General features: G+C 45.3%; 1 protein-coding gene across 1 annotated transcript; it reads left to right on the top strand.

The window, feature by feature from the left end:
• Positions 1-440: 440 nt before the first annotated feature.
• Positions 441-20,190, top strand: LOC134395285 (aquaporin-2-like). The gene is made up of 4 exons (XM_063121438.1): positions 441-803; positions 10,272-10,436; positions 14,919-14,999; positions 19,975-20,190. The coding sequence occupies exons 1-4, from the start codon at positions 441-443 to the stop codon at positions 20,188-20,190; spliced, it is 825 nt and encodes a 274-aa protein (XP_062977508.1).
• Positions 20,191-22,744: the final 2,554 nt, after the last annotated feature.

Below are 22,744 nucleotides of genomic sequence, written 5' to 3'. Positions count from 1 at the left end.
GAACTAACTTAAAGACAGAGAAGAAAAGCACAGAGGTGAAGGAAAGTCCTAAATGCATGTTAGGGAAGGGAATGGTGCAACTTAGCCTGCAGCTGGGGGTTGGGCTCTCTGAAGACCCAAAGAAATAAAAATGAAAAAGGATCGCACTGGTGAATGTTAATTTCCCAGCGTATCAGAGAAGAAGGCAGGGTCTGAAACCTTCTCATCTGGAACAGGAATGAAAAAGCATTAGGTTTCTAAACCCCACCTCCACTTGAAGATTTCCAGTTGGTCTGCATGCATATATACACACACACACACACACACACACACACACACACACACACATACATGCACAGATTGTACCCCGGCATTTTCCCAGGACAGAGCATCCATCTCCAAACAGGAGCGTTGAAGCTGCTGCTGATCTCAGCCTCCATTCCCCTGAACAGTCATCATCCATGATGTGGGAACTCCGCTCCGTGGCCTTCACTCGTGCCGTCTTTGCCGAATTCCTGGCCACGCTGATCTTCATCTTCTTTGGCCTGGGTTCGGCTCTCAGCTGGCCTGCTTCCTCACCAAATGTCCTCCAGATCTCGCTGGCGTTTGGCTTGGCCATCGCCACCTTGGTTCAGGCAGTGGGCCACATCAGTGGAGCCCATATTAACCCTGCCGTGACTGTGGCATGCCTGGTGGGCTCCCAAGTCTCCCTCCTTAGGGCCTTCTTCTACGTGGTGGCGCAGATCCTGGGAGCTGTGACGGGGGCTGCCCTCCTGCATCAAGTCACACCGCCTCATATCCGGGGCAGCATGGCCATGAACAGGGTAAGGATTCTACTACTGGTAGACCTGGGAGGGATGGAGGGTTATAGCAGGGTGTGTCCATACCAGGATGTTCAAGAAACCTGGACCAGTTGAAGGAGGTCTTTCACACAGTGCTCTGCTAAAAGTGACCAGGCTGCTCAGCGTCTGCCTGGCCGACATGGCAGATTTTTTTTACACAGTCGATGTAAATGATTGCTCCCTGCTCCTATTTGAAAGGATGGCACAAGCCCTCCTGTGGCATTATAAATTGGCATTTAGCAGTTTCACTGAATCCCAGGTCTGACACCAGTGCCTAGCATGGTGGGGCGAATACCTGGGCCCATGGACCCTGCCGCTGATGCTGGTAGGATCTACACTATTATTATTATTATTATTATTATTATTATTATTATTATTATTATTTATATAGCACCATCAATGTACATGGTGCTGTACAGAGTAAAACAATAAATAGCAAGACCCTTTATAGCAGTACTGAAGTGCACTGACAACTCCTGGGGACCATGAGACATTCCATATACCATTTTCAAACCACTTTCATAGTGTTATATCCTGCTTTGTGTAGATCTGGCCACCATCATCCCTGTAAAGGGAAGTGCCAGCTGAACCAACCACAGCTGCTGCTGCTGTTGCCGCCATCTTTATCAACACAAAATGCCTCTGAGCTGCAACATAGAGCTCCATCACACCAGTGCTTTAATGCACTCTTGCCATGACTGGTATCTGGTTTTGCAGCATGGGACTCACATGACGTTGTCCCTGTCTGCACCCATCTCACCTCTTTTCCTCTGTTTTGCGTATTATTTTGGTGCGGGGAAAGTCAGGATTATTTTCCCCAAGTGGATTTAATTCGCCCTTAAGACTCCATGTATTGCTGTCCTTTTGCTTTTTCCTTTGTCGGGGGGTGTCTGCTTTGAATGGAGCCTTGCTGACAAAAGGGGTGGGCAGGGCAGTTCTCCTCTTCCAGCACACCGTATTGAATGAACGGACTTGTGCTGAGTTGTTTGAATGGACTTTTTACTGCTCCAACCCCACCCTCATTGCCCATAGAAATGGAGGCCAGTCGATGAAATGTTAAATCAGCAAATTGCTAGACAACAAAGCCAGAGCAAGGAGGGGAAGGAGCCCACACCCACCAGAGTACCATAGTGAATGAACTGGAGGTGGAAGGAGAATGGGTGGGGTGGAAGAGCAAACAAGTGAAAGGGAGGTTTCACGGTACAGTGGAATACCACAAACCCATGTAAAAGGGACCATTACCTTGACACGCTTATGAAATGGAGGTTAAAAAAAAAAGCGGAGGCAAACCAGGGCGGGGGACTAGAATCATAGAATATTAGAGTTGGAAGGGTCCTATAAGGCCATCAACCCCCCTGCTCAATGTAGGAATCCACCTTAAAGCATACCTGACAGATGGTTGTTCAGCTGCCTCTTGAATACCTCTAATGCCCACAACCTCCCTAGGTAACTAGTTCACTTGTTGTACTGCTCTGTCAGGAAGTTTTTCCTGATTTTCAGCCAGAATCTGGCTTCCTGTAACTTGTGCCCATTATTCCGTGTCCTGCACTCTGGGAGGATCGAGAAGAGATCCTGGCCCTCCTCTGTGTGACAACCTTTTAAGTATTTGAAGAGTGCTATCATGTCTCCCCCCAGTCTTCTCTTCTCCAGGCTAAACATGACCAGTTGTTTCAGTCTCTCTTCATAGGGCTTTGTTTCCAGACCCCTGATAGGCGTGATGGAGCTCATAGTGTGTGTTTGGGCCCAGAGGCATTCTGGGGGCACTTTTGTTCTGAATGCCACCACCCAAGATCACTGCTTCCTGGTAAGCTGATGAGTGGGTGAGAGAGGGCACAGTGGTGGGGATGGGGAATGGTGCTCAGCAGAGAAGAACCGGGGGAAGTGGCTGAAGCAGCCACCCTTATCTTCCTGGGGAGGGGCAATAGTGTGCTGTGGAGGGCAGAGGACAGTTGACTAGGTCCCCCTCAGTCTTAGCACCCAGTGTGAACTCCCACTGCCCTAAACCAGAAGAGCAGGGGTGGGGAACCTCTGGCTCTCCAGAGGTCCTAATCCAGCCCTCCAGGGTTGCCCAGGTGGCCACCCCTTCCCCTGTACCCACTTCCCCCTGACCACCTATCATCACTTTGTCATTTCTGGACTTTTGTCCCATTTTTCTCCATTCTAAAAGGTTGTGATGCCCCTCTTAAGCCTTCAGGACTGGCAGTAAGAGCTTTCAGCTACAATATGCTAGTATTTCTGCCCCTGCCCCTTTTGCCTTTAGCCCCGCCCACCACTGGAATGCAGCCGCCAAGAGGTTCTCCAAAATGGGTTTTGGCCGTTGGGTTGCAAAAGGGTCAATGCCCCTGCTGCAGAGGAACTACCTTCAACATACCGAATCTGCTATGAGTGTGCAAGAGTGTAGACGAAGGCGAGCTGTAATTAATCCACGTGAACATGGTTTGTATTGTTAGAGCAATTAAGGTGATTTATTGAGTTAATTTCCAAAGGAAGTCTCAGAGTAGCTCTTGAATCATCCACAAGTCTTTGTGGCTAGCTAAGGACCTCCTGGAGGTATTTGTTGACACTCACGATGTCCTCAAAGGAGAGTGTGACTGTAACTCCCTAACTGGAGTTACATCATTCCAGAATAATTAACTCACTGATTTTTACTACAGCTAACCAGAAAACAGAGTCAGGACACTTACATAATGACAATAATATACAATTAGGTCTCAGGGGTGCTATGTATCCATTTAGTCAGATATCATGGTGGACATCCCTGGAGAATAGCTGTGACTCTCAATTTTGCACGCTTTCGCCACGTCAGATGCCTTTTGATTGGCCTTCACCTTATGTCAGTTGCAGCAGGATGGATCTATGCCATTTGGGGGAGAGCGCAATTTGCAATGCCTGTGCCTCTCTAGCAACAACAATGATTTTTACCTGCGTGTGACGCACTTGTGCCATTGGATGCAAGAAAAAGATGCTTGAATACAGAAATTGTGAATACCGAATGTTCAGATTCTCGATGCAATCATGCTTGGCTTCAAGCAGTCATGGCTATAACTCAGGCCTGCATAATTTGCAACCTGCCAAGCTGAACACAGCTCCCCGGCCAGGTAATTTTGCCTGTTTTTGTGCAGTGCCAAGCAAGCAGCAAATACAAAGAGGTCTATTGAGCATCTTTGGGCCACCATACCTGGCCGGTTGACTGTGTTTTCTTGGTGAGTCATGTGAAAAGTGTCCTATAATAATTTATTGGCATTAGCTGGGGGAACATGTCCTGATGCTCCTGTGGTAGGTAACACATTAAAAAAAGAGAGTGCATAGCATGGGTTTATTCTGCCTATTTGTTCTGCCAGGACAAATAGCAGGCTTTGGTCCACAGATTCCTCTGGGAAGAAACTGTCCTTTGTGGTGTTTTAGCTGACTTTAGAACAAGGAGGTTCCTTAGGGAAAGAAAAGAGAAAGATAAAAGGAGAAAATCTAGCTAGAGCAAACAGAAAATAGGTATCATATTTCCATATAGGTGCTCAATACCTAAAATAGGTATGGAGAGAAGAAATGAGGGGAGGGGCATCTAAGGAAGCAATTATATCTTCACTGGGGAGGAGGGCAGAGAAGGGGCCATGGGAAGTGACATAAGTGTCACCCCAGTGGCAGAAAAAGAGAGGACTACTAGTGGGATGACACTTGTGCCACCGGTGGTCCCTTGGTATGCTGGCAGAAAGCTCTGCCAATATAGGTGTCCCTCCAAGAAATCTGGTGGAGCTGGGTGTGTCAGTGGTGTGTGTGGATCCACTGGATCCAAAGCCCCCTGGTTGTTCCAACATGCCCACAAAATTGAAGGAACACTACCCCACCCTGTGCAGTCAATGGGAAGGAAAGAAGAAGAAGCTTCCCTTGGCTGCAGTAAAACCCCAGGGCACAGGACGTGGTCATTGCTCCACGAGAGGATCTCTCTCCTCCTTGCATCCCTCCACGCCACCGCAGAGGGTAGGATTGCGCTGCCTAGCAGTGATCCCTGATCTGTGAATCGAGCTGATGGTTCCAGCCAAAATAGCTACAATGGATAGATAAAGCTTCAGAATAGGAAACTCGTCAGCTTGACAGTCTTTTAGCATTCAAGAAAGCTATTAAGACTGATCTCTTCCGGCAGGCCTATCCAGTGTAATTTTAGGATACTTTTAGGATGCTTTTAGGATGTTTTTTAATAGTGTATACCATGTTTTTAAATCAGTATTTTATGTATTTTATGCTTGCTGTTGTTCCCCGCCTTGATCCAATCGGAGAGGCGGGTAAGCAATATTATTATTATCATCATCAACATCATCATCATCATTAATCATTAGTACTCCCCATCAGCTTCCACATCCAGTGAGGAAATTGGAACCATGTTTAGTATGTAACTCGGTTTCAAAAAGGCATGTAACTTCAGAGATTCTTCCCAAAAGTGGTGGGTTGCCATTAAGACATGTGTGGTGGAACATCCACATCATGCTACAAAAGAGTTCTCTGATGCAATGCTCTGGGATTCTCTCCCCACCCCGATGGACTCAGCTGGCATTCCAATCACTCTGTTTGCTTTCATAATGAGCTTCTGACTCACTTGCAGGGATCACAGCTGGAAAAACAAGCTGAAGTTCCTTGACAGCATGGATTAAGCATACATCTTGGGCAAGGCTGTGTGTTTCGCCATGCTTCCACGAGTGCACTGCATAAATGCAAATTTTGGAATGTAGTCCTGGATTCTACACTTTAAAACACTCCATTTTTATTTCCTTTATGGAGAAGAAGTTTCTAGCTCTCATGGCTGCAAAGAGAAGCGAGGGCAATATATCATGGAATCTCACAAGCCAGATGTTATTGGGGCAGAACAAAATTTGGGGCATTCCAGTCTTTGCCCCGCCCTCTGATTAAAAGAAAAAAAGGAATTATTAATTGTGCATTTTGCACAATGCATTCAAGGAACAGAATTCAGCTTCTCATGGTACAGATATTGGGTGACCTTGGGTCAGAATGTTGTCAGGAATGCTTCTGAGAGACACTCCCCAAATGATCATGTGGGGAGTGCATATACTAGGCTTGCATACAACTTGCAACTAAAGATGTCAGAGAATCCACAGTGGATTCTAATGACTTCAGATCTATGAACCAATTTCTTTATTTTTTATGGGCCAGCTTTTTTCTAAGTCACATGGATTCCATGAAGTTGTGGACCAGTTTTTCACTTGGGAGGGGGGGGAGGTAGGGATTTGCACTAATTTGTATACTAACTAATGTGCAAGTATGTATTAGAGCTAATGTAAATTAGAACAAGTAGAAAAGAATTCTGGTTAACAACAACAACAACACCTGATTACATCAATGAGTGGATGACAGAATGAAAGATGGCTGATAATGCACGAAACACAGATGGAAGAGATTTAAAATAAAAATAAAAATCCATACAGCCCTACTTGAGACCCACTAGTCGACCAGCCATCTATGGTGGCCCTGCAAGACTTCAATAAGCCACTTTGGCGTTGCCGCTGGCTTGGGACTACACAAAATTAGGGAAGTTTTCATAAGATGCAAAGCCCTGGCTACTGAGCTGCGTTCAGCTTGGTGGGTCGCAAATTATGCCGGCTGGAATTATAGCCCTGTCTGCTTGCAAGCCAGGCATGACTATATCAAGTATCTTTGCATTCAGGTATTCAACATTTCAGTACTCAAGCACGTTTTGCATGGTATTCAGTCGTGCAAGTGCGTCACAGATAAAAATCTTTGCTATTCCTAGAATGCCACTGGCATTGCATATCACACTCTTACCCAATGGCCTATATCCATCCAAGGCAAATCAAAACGTGATTGAAGTTGCAAAAGAGGTGAATAATAGAGATGTTATCTTTGTGTTCATTCAGGTTTCCCACCCTCCCCCCAACACAACCCAAGACGTAGTTATATAACTACTGATTCACTGTGACAGAGAGCTAGTACCAAAGTGGAAGTAAGGAAGTAAGGACAACCAACTCTCCTGATTTCATTTTAAGATTTTTTTTTTTAAGGAACCCTATAAAAGTAGTCCCAATTCTCCATGAAGATTTTCGGCAGTGTTTAATATTAGGGATGTGCTCCGCTTCTAATCGGACCGGAGAAGCAGTAGCGGAGCGGGGGGCTTCGCCTGCCCTTAAGGCGGAGGCGAAGAGGAGTGGGGGGCCGGCGGAGCATGGCGAAGAGGATCGAGGTGAAGGCGGATCCTTCGCCTCGATCCGGAGCTCCGCCGGAAAGGTAAGTGGGGTTTACCGGGCCCTGTCGCTGTCGCTGTCGCCCATGCGGCGACAGCAGCAGGGCCCGGTAACGCCCCCCGCCCTCCTCTCCCTTACCTGCCTCCGTCTGTGGTCCGTCAGTGTCTCCAATTGAGCCCTTGGTTCCAGCAGGAAGTCTGGGCCGCATTTGCGGCCCAGACTTCCTGGTGGAACCATGGGCTCAATTGAAGATGGTGACGGACCGCAGACGGAGGCAGGTAAGGCCCCCCTCCCCCTTGGTCCCTTACCGGGCTCTGCCGCCGTCGCCGCATGGGTGGCGATGGCGGCAGGGCCTGGTAACCCCCCCGCCCTCCTCTCCCTTACCTGCCTCCGTCCGCGGTCCGTCAGCGTCTCCAATTGAGCCCGTGGTTCCAGCAGGAAGTCTGGGCCGCACTTGCGGCCCAGACTTCCTGGTGGAACCGCAGGCTCAATTGAAGACGGCGACGGACCACGGACGGAGGCAGTTAAGGCCCCCCTCCTCCTTACCGGGCTCTGCCGCCGTCGCCGCATGGGCGGCGATGGCGGCAGGGCCCGGTAACCCCCCCTATGGGGGGGGACCGGAGCTCCGATCCGGATCCGGAGCTCGGAGCGGAGTGGGCACAGGCGGAGTGGGGGCGGGGCGGAGCGGGCCGATCCGAAAATGGCGGATCTTAAAGTGAAGCGGAGTGGGGGGTCCATGCACACCCCTATTTAATATCTCTCCATTTTAGCAATTTTGGTGACTCACTGCAAAAATGTCCACTTATTCGTTTATATTGTCCTCACATACAGTTGCCCTCCCGGACATCATCACAGGCCATAGCTAGATGGGGCTTTATCCCAGGGTGATCCACATGACGCACAGGGGATCCTGGGATCAGGGAGGGATGATCCCTCCCTTGCCCCAGGATCTCACCCTCCCCTTTGGCCCCGGTTTTTCTGCGATCCCGGGCTGAGTCCGAGACTGTGGAAGGTGTGGCCGGGTGCTCCGGGTTGAACCAGCTCTGCGTGATTCCTCGCAAGGAGCCAGGAGCCATGCACAGGAGTGCTGCGTCCATTGGGGGTAGGGTGGGGGGAGTGGGGAAAGTAATTTAAAATTAAAAAACCACTTACCTTATGTGCACGAGCATTCATGCGTTGCTGGCCCTTTAATAAAAAAATGGCAGGAGTGACACCTCTCCTTCTAAGGTCGTCATGTGTCTCGTGTAAACAGAGGAGGGATCGTGCATTAAACGCAATGTGATATCTTCCCTCCTCCGTCGCGGGCTAACAGGTAGGTCTAGTTAAGGCCACAGTGACATCTTTCCCTTCACTGATTAGGTAAGACCACCCATATGACTAAACCAGAAAGTTGCCAGGGTGGTGGCGGTGAAGGGGTACAAAAGCATCAGCAACCAAGAAAAACTGGGCACCAAACAAGAATTTTAAAGCAATGTGCATATTCACACAATCTGTAGTCACTACTGAAATCTCTTCATTGGCTTCCAATTCACTCCAGAATCCGATATAAACTTCTCCTGTTGACCTACAAAGCTTTTCACTGTCTAGCTCCTTCCTATCTTTCCTCTCTCATCTCACACTATTGCCCCACTCGTGCTCTTCGCTCCTCTGATGCCATGTTTCTCGCCTGCCCAAGGGTCTCTCCTTCCCTTGCTCGGCTTCGTCCATTTTCTTCTGCTGCCCCTTATGCCTGGAACGCTCTTCCAGAACATTTGAAAACTACAAGTTCAATCGCAGCTTTTAAAGCTCAGCTAAAACCTTTTCTTTTTTCTAAAGCTTTTAAAACTTGATTTTGTTCTGACTTTTATACTGTTAGTTTTACTCTACCCTGTGCCTGTTTGGTGCATTCTCTTCCCCTTCTTATTGTTTTATTATGATTTTATTAGAATGTAAGCCTATGCGGCAGGTTTTTGCTATTTTATTGTTTTACTCTGTACAGCACCATGTACATTGATGGTGCTATATAAATAAATAAATAAATAATGTTATGTGACACAGGAATTGCTTGTTTCTACCCCAAAGTTGAAACTGGAGACCGTTCAACACAGTTTGCTTTTCTAGCCAATGCTGCCCTAATGTCTGGGCAACAATATTTTCTTTTATCCCAGTCACCATTTTAACTACTCTATAAAGTGTAAGGTATTTTTATACCCATTTTACAGGCTGATACAATGAGCTGAGATTGAAACTGCACCCATGCTGTTATTATGCGCTTTTCTTTACCTATTCCTGTTCTTCTGTTAGATTTCTGTGTTGCACTCATAGGCGTGTGCCGCACATTTCATTAGGGTGTGCACCCATGGATTATTATTTTTAAAGAGGAACATTTATTGAATACTCAGTAATAAAGGATATTATTTTTATTCATTTATTTATTAAACTCTTTAGGCACTTTTGCCCTACTCTGCATTCAGCTTGCCTGACCACAGGAGGTCCATTGCAGGTGGGGGGGGGGGAGTGAGGAGATGCTCCTCAAGCCCCAGCATTGGTGGGATTTGTAGTGACACTGGCCAGAGGAGGGGCTTAAGAGGTGATATTAGCCTTTGGGGCCCCTCCTCCTGGCATCTTTGAAGCATGGCTCCTGGTAGAGAGGCTCCTGGCAGAGTGATTCCTTTGCAATCCTGCTGCCAGGAGCAACAGTGCACTGTTGGTGGCAGTGGGGTAGCCAGAGGGCAGTCAGAGGACTGTTTCTGCTGCATCTGGATCCCCTTCTGGATCCCTTCTCAATGGCCCCCAATTCAGCGCTTATTGCTTTCACACCTGGCACACCCCTTGTGCACACCTATGGTTCACTTCACACATTTGTAATACTGCCATAGAAAGAGTCATGCAGAAATTACTTGTGAATAAATGCCCCAGCAGTAGTGTACCAATTAAAAGGGTTCAGGATTGTGATGATTTATTTATTTATTTATTTATTTATTTATTTATTTATTTATTTAAAAAATTGGTTTTAAGCTTTCCTATTTTATAGTTTACACTGTACCTTATGGTTTTAATTTTTGTGAACCGCCCAGACACCTTTGCCTATTGGGTGGTATAGAAATGAAATGAAATAAATAAAGCAACTTACTAAAATAATATGCTTCAAAGTCAGTGTCATATATTTGAAAATGTTCAGTACTCAACATGTTAAATGTTGGAAATTGTGCAAAATGAGAGCAAGTGTCTCTGAGGAGATGCTTAATTTTCTTCTTTCTTTCAGGTGCACAATAACACAACGTCAGGGCAGGCGGTCACTGTGGAGCTATTCCTCACCTTCCAGTTGGTCCTGTGCATTTTGGCCTCCACTGATGACCGCAGGAGCGACAATGTGGGCTCCCCAGCCTTGTCCATTGGTTTCTCTGTTGCCTTGGGTCACCTTCTTGGGGTGTGTATCTCAACAGTAATTCTTTACTATGGCTGAGCAGGCATGTAAGACCATACTGAAAATAGGGCACAAGTCTAGTGTCAGAGAGAGCGGAATACACCATTCTTAATTTCCCATGTCCGGAATATTTGGCTGCACCAAATATTTTTTAGTTTCCATTTTCCCATCAAAACAAGTCAATTTGGTGGGGTGGAAAACTCTTCAATTTTTCAAATATGCAACCTATTAAAACCTCTTGTTTGGCACAACTGTACCATCTAGCTTTTGCAACTTCAATTACACACACACACACACACTTACTCTTCCGACCTTCCTGGATTAATTGCATGGCACATCCTAACCAATCAGAGATCGCATTATGAACTGGATGATGTTATAAATTGGTACTCCATCAGACTCAATGTCTTAAACTTGGGCATGGTCCAGCCAGGACCAATACCAACCAGGTTCAAGGATACCAATATGACTTCTTCTTGCATGAAAGAATGATAGAGTTTATTGATGGGAAATAGATGCAGTTAGAATAAAAACAAAGAAAGCTTACATATCCTTAACTCTCAGTTCAGTCACCCTGATTCCCAGAGTGGTGGTTGTTACCGTCTAATGGGGCTGATTATCTGAGCACGTGGTGCACCTTCCTTATTCAGATGAGAACAGGTAGCAGGTGAATTTGCTCAGGATTTTACAGAGCAAGTCGGAAAACTGTCGGGAAGCACATCCACACTGCCCCACCCTTTACCAAGGTCTTTCCGTCTTTGAACAGAGAAAGGTGAGTCCTTACCAGCTGAGAAAGTATAGACTGTGCAGAGCTGTTCAAAGCAATACTGTGCATTGTCTGTTACTAGCAGGCACACAAAAAGCACTGACCTTCATTTTATGTGAATACAGCTGTAAGAACCAACTCTAAATCATAAAATTGCCAACTGCTCTAGCAAATCGGTGTACTTACTCTATTAATCACTGTATTAATTATTGCATATGGCTCTGGGTAAATTCACACCTGACTGCCCACCAATCAAATCCAATACACTTGGCTATGTGATGATACTAATGAAGGTAAGTGAGGACAATTTAAATGAATATTTGAAACATTTTCACAAGGAGGGGGAAAAAATCACCCAAGCTATAGGGTGCTGGAGATTTTTCAGCACTACCAAAAAAACAATCACAAGAAACATTTTTGGCTCAATCCTGGTTAATATTTGTGTTTTGCATTTTTATAAGTTTAGATAAGTAAAACTCATGGTTATCCTGCTTCGACAAATAGAAAAACGAGCCACTGAAAAGGTTAGTGAAGCTTAGTTTTTCATCAAAGTTGGCATTAGAATGGGGGAGGGGGGAGAAATAGTTAAACTTGCTTAGTGCAGCAAAACGCCAGTTGAAAAGCTGGTTTTAACAGAAGTAGAGACATTTTCTACCTGAAAGACCAGCTCTTTCATGTCTAGGGGCAGAGGCCTCAGCCACACAGACAACCAGCCAGCATGTCTGGGAAGCAGTAAAATATTCTGTGTTCTCCAGGCATACTTAATCCTTAATCAACTTCCAGCAATCATTTAGGATTTGCTGAAAACTGGGAACCCTATTTAAATTTTTCTGAGCCAGGTCATCCTAATTCCTGGAAAATCTACCTGTAGGGGTTTCTTTTCTGCTCGAATATGTTTCTCTCACCATTTCATCCTTCCTCCATTTGCTATTCTTTGGACACTGGTCTGGATAGCTTTTTCAAATATTTGCCTCTAGGGATGGGTGAATCTGTCAGTTTCATATTTCCCCACATTTGATTTCTATTTTAAATCTCCTGAATATGAAGGACTTCGCAAATTTGGGAAATTGCAATGCAAAAACAAACCGAAATGACCTTCTCGCCAAACTGCATCAGCCAAATTCAATCAGTACAGCTACTCCCAGCATGGAGAGGCTTGTGACATACCTGCCTGCGATGTACAGTAGCTTGTTGTCAGAAAAAAGAGCAGGCCACTAACTCAGCACTAGAGGAATGGCTAGACGGGGCGATATCCCAGGGATCATCCCTGTGTGTCCACATGACACACAGGGGATCCCGGGAGCAGGGAGGGATGATCCCTCCCTTTCCCCGGGATATCACCCTACCCTTCTATCCTGACTTTTTCCGCAGTCCCGCAGGAGCTCTGTGCCCATCGGGTTGGCGTGGAGGAAGAGGGAAGTTTTTTTGTTTTTCGTTTTTTAAAAGAGTGCTTCTGCACTCTTTTCCGATTAAAAAACAGGAACAAAATGGTGGTCAGCATGTCCTCTTCCTCCTGGGCCGTTGAACACCGCATGTAGACAGAGGGGGATCCCGTGATCATCATATCATGAGATCCACCCCCTCCCTTCCTCCTGTCGTGTTTTTCAGAAAACTCCTGCTTTCGATGGGAGGCAAGTGACGAGGCTTGCTAAGTAATCTACAAAGATTTTATTAAACAACAAATGTCTCTTCTACCTGAAGAGAGTCTAACCTCTTGGAAACGTCTATGCCGGTATGATGTACACATGCCCTAAGATGATCGAATGTACGGGGATACAAAACCTGACTTTTAAGAGAAAACATTCAAAGCCTTGGATGGATCAATCTGTCAGTTTCAGTTTCTCCCACATTCATTTAAAAAAACAATCTCAGGGCAGGGGTGTATGAGAGATTCATTTCAGTTTGTTTGAGATCAGTACAGAACATGCAGAAACACATTTTAATCCATGGGATAAGAATGCAGACATTTCAAAGATGTGCACAATTGATGAGCACATTTGGGGGAGAAATGCACACATTTTCTTGCAAAATGACAAAGAGCACAATTTGATATGGACAAGGGACAGAACAAGCTTCAATGTGGAATTTGAAGAACTTTGATGAGATCACATTTGCTTCTACACATATCCCTATCTCACTTTTTTCCCCGTCTCCTGAATATGGAGAATTTTGCCAGGTTTGGTAACTTTTTGTCAAAACAAACTGAAACAAAATCTTCACCTGCTCAATTCTCCCACCTCTCAAATTCTCTCACTTCTCATCTGCTCAACTGAGATAATTGCTTCACCATTACATATGCCAGCCCTGCTATAAGCCTCTCAGACATTTCCAGGTGGGCTAGCAACTACTGGCTAGCCCAGTAGTGGGGCAGACTTCACGCTTGTGAGATCTACTTCGGCCTAATCTACACCAAGCAGGATATTGCACTATGAAAGCAGTATATAAAAGGCAGGAGCCACACCAAGCAGGGTATAGCAGTATGAAAGAAGTATATGGTATGTGTTAATGAGCCCCAACAGTTGTCAGTGCACTTCAATACCGCTATAAAGTAGTAGTGTGGCTCCTGCCTTTTATATCCCTCTTTCATACCACTTCCATAGTGCAATATCCTGCTTGGTATAGATTAGGCCTTAGTTCCTTTAGTAACACCCCAAGATCCATCAACCAGAGCCTGGTGCAAAAATTAAAGATTCCCGAGACCAGCATTTGTTTTGAGTAGTAGAATCAAATCCAAGTCATAGTCCTTCCATACAAAAACCCTCTCCTAACTACCCCAAGCTTTCTTCATTTCATAAGAAAATTTAGGATAGAGGGAGTCATTTTGTTGCTGGTCTTTGTTAAATAATTGGGAGTTAGAAATCTTTGCTGATCTACTGCAAACCATGCAGAAATCCACCACTAGATCCAGATCTACCTTCTGCCCATCCATAGGCTAGGCTGCTGTCACTCACTAATAGTGAAATGCTATACATGCTTACTCAAAAATAAGTCTCACTGTGTTCAATGGAGCTTACTCCCAAGTAAGTGTTCATAGAGTTCCATTCTAAGGCCAGATCTACACCAAGCAGGATATGTCACTTTGAAAGTGGTTTGAAAACTGTATATGGAGTGCGTTCTGGGCCCCAATAGTCGTCACTACTGTTATAACCATTTTAAAGCAGTCATGTAGAACCTGCCTAAATGTCCCATATCTCACTCCTATGGTATCAGGGCCATAAATTTGCACTGAAAACACTGCAATTTCACTCCAGAAAGTGCTGGTTTTCATGCTCTTTATTTCCCACCTGAGAAGACAGTTCTAGAATTCCTCTGAAAGGCCTGGCCAAGTCCTTTAATCCACCGCAGTATACAGAATGCCATTAGCAACAATATCTTATGACATTAGCATCAATCTCTTATGAGTCCCCAACTTTTTCAAAGCACAGCTTCGCTTTGAAAAAGTTGCAGAACTGTGGCTGCATCATACAGCTGACGCCGTGCAGAACTGCAGCCACCGTGGGGCTTTCCCTGCCTACAGACAACCCTATGCCTCAAGTTTTGTCCTATTGGGACTTCCCGCTTCAAGAAAAACTTGGTCCAAGGCTCTGCAAATGTAAAGTGGAGACTTCAGTTTGTATGTCTGTGACTCTGAAACAAGCATTCCATACACCCACAGTATATTCATTTTGACCACAACACTAAAATCCATAATAATTCAGGCATCTCCTTCCCGCCCCCAGATCTACTACACTGGCTGCTCCATGAATCCTGCTAGATCGTTCGGTCCTGCTGTGATTGTGGGTGACTTTGAGAGCCACTGGGTAAGTAAGACTCCAAACAGTTTGTACTCTCTAACTAGGGTGACCATATGGAAACGAGGACAGGGCTCCTGTATCTTTAACAGTTGCATCTAAGAAACAGGAGCCCTGTCCTTCTTTTCATATGGTCACCGTATCTCTAACAGAATTCTTCTGTATTTGGGATGTCCTCATTCTTACCCCAAGGCACGTTGCCTGACTCGCCAGACACAATGTCACACTACTGTTATATGCTGCATTCATTTACCTTGCGATGGTCTGTTCTGAACTCACTTAAAAGCAGTGTGGTTCAAGGTATGCTGGAAATATTTCCCAATGACATATGAACAGTTGACTATCTAGAGCTGGTGTCAATGGTAGGGATGGTTGGGCACTTGCTGAGGATCCACATCCCTGCAGAGGCCCACTGAAGAAAGCCCCCTGGAGTTGCTCCTTCTCTTCCTGCTGCAACCTGCTTCTTCACCTGTCTCTTGCTCTGGCCCAGACAACAGTGGTGGAGAGAAGGAAGAACAGTAGATGCACGGCCTGCTTGCTCACTGGCTCTCTGCCAGCCAAGAAAGCAAGCAGTCAAAAGGATGAGAAAAAGGTTGAGGAACCAAAGGAGCTGGTGACAATGGTTGTGAGAAAGTAGAACTCACTGAAGGAGGCAGCCCATTGAGGGTGTTTTGCCCAAGAAACCTCAACAACCTGGAGCCGGCACTGTGACATGACCACCACCATTAGCACTGTCCTTCCCATGCCTTCTCCAGTGGTCCTCCAAAGAGCAGCAGTAGCCTGCCCACAATGCCTCAACTGATTCTACATTCCTCTGGCACACCGAGAGTAAGGTGGCCACTGATGCATCTCCATAAAAGAGGAAATGTGTCACCAAAAATGAGGATACAGTTTTGCATAAAATATGCACATAGAATGCTAATGTACCAATGCCAATTTCAAAGTAATTACTAAAACTAAGTAGAAATTCCATTCGCCCTATCAAGGAAGACTGGGTCCAGGTGACCTAGTTTGCTGTCTGGGTGTTAGCTGCTGACAGGCCACTTCCAGTGCCTTCCCAGCAATGCCTTCTTAGGGTTCTTTATCTTTAAAGTGGACTTGGACCAGGCAGCCCATCAAATAGAGGACTGTTCTTTGTGAATTAGGACACGTGCCCACTCTAATGGAGGGCAATGGCAGAGGTGGCTGCTCAGCATGCTCCTTTCCCCATTCAGAGAGCCAGTGTGGTGTAGTGGCTAAAGTGTCAGCCTGGGAGCCAGGAGATCCAGGTTCTAGTCCCCACTTGGCCATGGAAACCCACTGGGTGACTTTGGGCCAGTCACAGACTCTCAGCCCAGCCTACCTCACAGGGTTGTTGTTGTGAGGATAAAATGGAGAGGAGGAGGATTATGTATGCCCCCTTGGGTTCCTTAAAGGAAAAAAGGAGGCATATGAATGGAGGGTCACCAAATGGCCCCATGTTGCAGAACCTCTCCAACCTGGAGCGCCATTACTACTGCTGCTCCTCTTTCGTGGTAACAGCCTGCTCACTCGGCCACCCTGTGGCTTGCTTGTGTTCATCCACCTACATTTACATAGGGTGACCATATGAAAAGGAGGACAGGGCTCCTGTGTCTTTAACAGTTGTATAGAAAAGGGAATTTCAGCAGGTGTCATTTGTATATATGGAAAACCTGATGACATTCCGTCTTCATCACAATAGTTAAAGGTGCAGGAGCTATACTAGAGTGACCAGGTTTAAAAGAGGGCAGGGCACCTGCAGCTTTAACTGCTGTGATGAAGAGGGAATTTCACCAGGTTCCCCATATATACAAATGACACCTGCTGAACTTCCCTTTTCTATGCAACTGTTAAAGATACAGGAGCCCTGTCCTCCTTTTCATATGGTCACCCTAATTTACATGTATGTACAATGTAGACAGACACTCCTTTCCCCATTCAGAGAGGTTTAACTTTTAAGTGTCAGCCTTTGCCCACTTATTGTCCACGTTTGTCGGCTACAAGGGAAGATTTACGGCCGTTGATAGTAAGTGTGGAGGCTGAGCCAGATAAACTGCAACAAACTTCCTCAGCTTGAACGTCTGCGGTGTAGAATGACGCTGTCCAGAGCCACTGAGCAAGGCTGCTGGATGCAAGCAGAGTTCAGGATCACAGTTCCAGGGATTGTGATATGGCTGGGAGTCCAGACCCCTGGGAAGCTGGATACCCTGAAGTGGGTGTGTTGTTTCCAGCATTTTCGCTGTGCTGCTCTGAGCCTGTTAAGTCCTAACCCCAAACCAGGTGCTGGCCATTATCCCCGTAGCTTCCATGCTCTGGCAGCCTGCTGACGTTGATCCCTCGCTCTCAGTAACCTGCATTCAGCTGGGGTTGGAGGAGCCTCATGACCCCCTTCATCATTCTCAGAGTCCACTAAAGGGGCTTCTGCTGGGTCTTATCTGCTCTCTGAGAGTAAGGGCTCCTGTTCACCTTGGCTACTGGTCCCCTCGCAGGATCTGTTGGAGCTTGCTCTTCCCCTTTGTCCTCTGATGACGAGGATTCTGGGTGAGGAATGACACTTATTTGAGAGTAAGCCAGCTTGTGCTCAATAGAGCTTAGTTCTGATTGGGTAGACATGCATAGGACCACACTGTCTGGGATCCAGATGAAGGGGATGAAAGAAACAACCATTCTTGCACATTGCTTCATTTATTTATTTAAAACATTTCTTCTCCAATGTCCACCTTTCAGGGCAGAAGCCCTCCTACGGTTGCTTGCAGCAATAAAATACATTAAAAAAAATCAGTTAAAATATTCAAAGCCATAAAAGTGTAAACACAATAAAATAGCAATAAAAACAATAAAAACCAACAATAAAACCAGCAACAACAATGGCAATAGCATCAACAGTAGTCATATCACAAGAAGGCTATGGTAAAATAATATAATTTCAAGGCCTTATTAAAAGCCTGCAATGATGGATCATGGTGGACCTCCAATGGCAGTTTGTTCCAAAGGAGCGGGGCCACTGCTGTGAAGGCCCTCTCACACGTGATCACCCACCTAATTGTTCACACGGGTGGGCCAATGAGAAGGGCCTCTCTTTCTGATCTTAACATGTGGGCAGGCTGATATGGGTGAAGGCAGTCCTTCGAATAACACGATCCCAAAACATTTAAGACTTTGAAGGTCAAAAGTAGTACTTTGAATTGGGCTCAGCAACTAGGGTGACCATATGGAAAGGAGGACAGGGCTTCTGTATCTTTAACAGTTGTATAGAAAAGGGAATTTCAGCAGGTGTCATTCGTATGCATGCAGCACCTGATGAAATTCCCTCTTCATCACCACAGTTAAAGCTGCAGGAGCCCTGCGCTCTTGACCAGATACTAAAGAGGGCAGGGCTCCTGCAGCTTTAACTGTGGTGATGAAGAGGGAATTTCACCAGTTGCTGCATGCATACAAATGACACCTGCTGAAATTCCCCTTTCTATACAACTGTTAAAGATAGAGGAGGCCATGTCCTCCTTTCCATATGGTCACCCTATCAGCAACACACTGGCAACCAGTGCAGCTGGTGCAGTATAGGCATTATGTGATAAAATGGCCTCGCCCCCACCAATACTTAGGCAGCCACATTCTGCATTAACCCTTTGTGAACAAAGTCATCCCCCAGATGTGAAATATCAACAAAGCAGGGGGCTGTTTCCAGACTTTGGGACCTTCCATGGTAAAATAGGGAAGACCAGCCTAAAACCTGGCCCAATGAGCTGCTCTAGCCATGTGGCCCTGTCTGGGTCCCTAGGATCAAGAGGCTTGTTGTCATTTCATTGATTAATCGGAGAATAATACTATACGGAGGTGAGAGCTGGCAATCGGAAGAGAGATGGAATGACTGATTGGCAACAACAGCCTTGGTGAACCATAGGCGATTGTTGCCTACCTGCTTGGGCTGGGTTGCAACAGGAAAAGGCTTAATTAGTTTGCTCTTCATGACTTGGCATTTGATTCTAAATCCACCCTGGCTCTAGTTAACAGCTGTGTGAACTCTTCAGATTCTGGTTTGAGCCAGCTTTAGGCCAGTTTCTCACTGGATCTGTAGTGTGTGTGTGTCCATGTTTTGATCTGAATGTTTTGAGATGACTTATCATTTGTGTTCATTGAACTGAAAAAAATGGAGGAAGAAAAATCTCTTTGGCAGATATGCACATATTCTTCAAATTTCCACGTCGTGGGTCAAACTGCAGACCTCTTGATTCTAGATATAGCACTGGGTTGTGAGATTTATAATAATACGGCAATCAGATTTGAAATTAGGGCCAGCAGTGATGCATTGCTTGCTTTTTCAGAAGTACATTGGATGCCTTTCTAAATAGCAGTCTGGTCCGGGGAGGATGGGAGTTGTCATCTAACACATCTGGAGGGGAAGGATGAATTGGAGGTTGCCTTCAAATTGAGGACGCTGTGCTCTGTACAGTTGGACACCTGGGCACCCTACAAAGTGGTGGCGTGTACAGAAGGATATCTGGCCACCAATTAGCTGAACTACGTAGATCCTAGAGAGAGGCAAGGCAGGCAAAGGGACCTACAGGTATAAAGAGAAGAAAACCAGAAGCCAGAGGAAGTGTGAGCTTGATAGAAGCTGGAGAGGACCTTAGTAAAATGCAGGTGGGACTTGGGGTGGGGGTGAGGGTAGCAACCCAGAGCAAGAAAGAGAAAGCAAGAGAGAAGCAAAGATGGAGAACGAATGGCTGAAGAAGAAAGCTGCATGTGACCCAGAGGGCAGAATATGCTGAACCACACAATGAACTGAAATAACCAACCAAATCTTTTGGCCAGAGGCCACCTAGGAAATTAGTTGCAACCGATTGAAAAATCCCAGCACCTCCTTGAAATGGAATCGTGAACTTTAGCCTAAGAAACCTACATACTATGTTTTGGAACCAGGTTTTATCTAAGTATGTTACTACTGGTTTGTCAGCACCCTCATCCCTCTCATTGCTTCCCCCAGGTCTTCTGGCTGGGCCCGATGGCTGGAGCAGTAGTGGCTTCCTTGCTCTACAACTATGCTCTCTTCCCCCACACAAAGACCCTCTCGGAGAGGCTAGCCATCTTCAAAGGCTATGAACCAGAGGAGGACTGGGAGGAGCGTGAAGTCCGCAGGAGGCAATCGATGGAGCTTCACTCCCCACAGACCCTGCCTCGAGGGGTGATGGAGAAAGCCTAGGCCCACACTAACAGCCAGCGCAAAGAGCAGGCCATAGCTAGCCATGTTCTCTGGCATTTACCTCTTGAGTTCAGCATGCATTCATACATGCTGCAATGCATAGTGCATATCAAGCTTCTCCCCACTGGGAGAAGTATGTTTAACTGTGATGGGCATCCATGGAGCTTAACTCTTTAGCTCAAGTTACAAAAGAGGCACCTTTAGCTCTGAAAAATCCCCCAAAGAGCTTTAAGCTCTGGATCAACAGAACCATCACACGGTACTGACTTGTGCATCCTGAGGAATTAGTCCAGTGAGCGTTGTTTTTCTTCCCTTATCTAAATTTCCTGTCCATCTCTAGAATTCTGGTCATAGGGCAGAAGTCATAACAATCTATGCACATAAAACAAACACGGGGCATCTCCCTTGAGGAAATAGCAACCACAACTGTTGAGGTTCTAATACGGGCATCCAGAACAATGGCCAAGAAAAGGCATGGGGACACACACCACTAGACCTTAAGCGTGTCGATTCAGAAGCCAGTCTCCTTTATTCATTGAGACTTACTCCAAAGTAAACGTGCTTTCAGTTGCAGACTTAGGATGAAAATCCTAAACACACTTAACTAGGGTTAAGCCTCTTTGGACAAAGTGGGATTTCAGTAAACATGCACTATTGGTCTCACAGACGTCAGCCGAGTAATTTTGCTTCTCAGCCAAGTTCCTGCTCGGTGCATAGTGGCTCCCTTGTTGCAGTTTTATATCATTGCTTTAAAACGTATGCAAACATAAAAAGCCTCTTGGTGCACAATAATAATAATAATAATAATTTCTTACCCACCTCTCCATTTGGATTGAGGTGGAGAACAACAATAAGTATATAAAACTGAATTGAAAACACAGTATACATTATTAAAACATCCTAAAAACATCCTAAAAGCAGGGTTTATGGCCAAACCATAATTAGGCTAAGCTAAACTCTACCAATCAAAGTCATACTCCGTTTTTCAAGAGGTATTTGTAACTAACCCGGAGTTTCCCATCACAGAGTTAATTAACTTCTTCCACTTTACTTTTCTATGTGCCACTGTCCTTGATGCACTCAAACTGTGGGATGGCATATTTTTGCAAATATGAAAGGAAGGACTTGCTCTGGCTAGACGGTGCATCGGTTTCCTTACATACTTGCAGTTTTCTTTTTGAAGCCATGTAATTTGTTTTTAATGTTCACAGTTTTTAACTTTTGTAAACCGCCCAGAGAGCTTCGGCGATGGCGTGGTATATAAATGTAATAAATAATAAATAATAACAATAACGTGAAATGGTTTCACCGACAGGCAAGTTTTATATTCCTGTACAAGCTCATTGTCATCGCTAGCGACAGCTGTTTTTGCAGAGTTCAATAGATAATCCTGTTGTTTTTGAACACTTTTTTTGAATGATGGGGAGTGGTGTGTGAGTTTTGCAGCTTGGGTGGTGTGTGTGTGTGTGTGTGTGTGTACATTAGTCTTCAAAATGCATTGATAAATATTACTGTCTTGTTTCTTTCATAAGCTAATATGATCTTTATTCTGATAATTTTGGGGTACTTTTTCATATGATTTACAATTTTATAAAACAGTTTTACTACAAGATGTATGGCACAATATGCTTTAGATTCTGCTGGGTCAAATAGACACAGCTCTACCTGACTACCTAATGCAAAGTTCATCTTCTTACAACGGTGAAGATGATGGTGTGAATCAGTGTCTGTCAAATAAAGCTGAAGTTGAAAATATTAAACTGAAGGTGTTTAAACATTATGAATGGGGGAGAAAATGGTTTGGTTCACATTTTAATGCCTAGGTTTGCAATTTTAAACTCAGTAATCAAAATCAAAGTTGAGAAGTGAAATTTGAAGTGCAAAAATGCAAGTTCTGATTTGGGGGGGGCAAGTTTTGAATTTGCATTTGAAAATGCATTTTTGTTCTTGTTTTCATTTCTTGTGTTTTAGATTGAGGGTCAATAGAAGGCAAGGTGCCATGTTATATGGATATGCAAACAGCACAAATATTATTATTTATCACAAATGTTTTCATCCAAAGTGGGGAGAATGTATCACACAGAGTATAGCAAAAGCTTCAAAGAACAGCAAAAGCTACAAAAGTAGGAGTGAATGAAGTTAATTTCAGATATGTTGAATGTCTCACTTGTCTTTATTTCAGTGATTTTGATGTTAAGATGTTATGTAGAACAGGTTTGTCTTAATTGAATGCTTTGAAATCAGACCTGTGACCAAGGACATGTTTGGGTGAGCATGCCCCCTTGGGGGCTGGCCATGTCGGTGGACATGCCCCTTTGGGGGCTGGACATGTTGGTGGGCATTCCCCCTTGGGGTGGCCATTTTGTCCTCCTTCTGGTTTCCAAAATATGGTCAGCCTAATCCAAACTCATAATACACCCTATTTTTAGATTTAGGGGGACACCAGTGTGACAACATAAAAAGTGTCACACTGGTGTGTGTGTGTGTGACAACGTAAAAAGAAGTACAGTGTGCTTGATGGATGGATTGTAGCATGAGGCCCAAGACAGTTCAA

This window comes from Elgaria multicarinata, chromosome 3, assembly GCF_023053635.1.
Source record: "Elgaria multicarinata webbii isolate HBS135686 ecotype San Diego chromosome 3, rElgMul1.1.pri, whole genome shotgun sequence".
Taxonomy (NCBI): Eukaryota; Metazoa; Chordata; class Lepidosauria; order Squamata; family Anguidae; genus Elgaria; species Elgaria multicarinata.
The sequence above is the reverse complement of the archived record's forward strand: the minus strand, read 5'-3'. Positions and strand labels throughout refer to the sequence as shown.

Coding starts and splice junctions, on each gene's coding strand:
- LOC134395285 (XM_063121438.1), top strand. CDS start 441: ATGATGTGGGAACTCCGCTCCGTGGCCTTCACTCGTGCCGTCTTTGCC. Junction 10,437..14,918: donor CCTTGGGTCACCTTCTTGGG/GTGTGTATCTCA, acceptor TCCCGCCCCCAG/ATCTACTACACTGGCTGCTC. Junction 15,000..19,974: donor GTGACTTTGAGAGCCACTGG/GTAAGTAAGACT, acceptor TGCTTCCCCCAG/GTCTTCTGGCTGGGCCCGAT.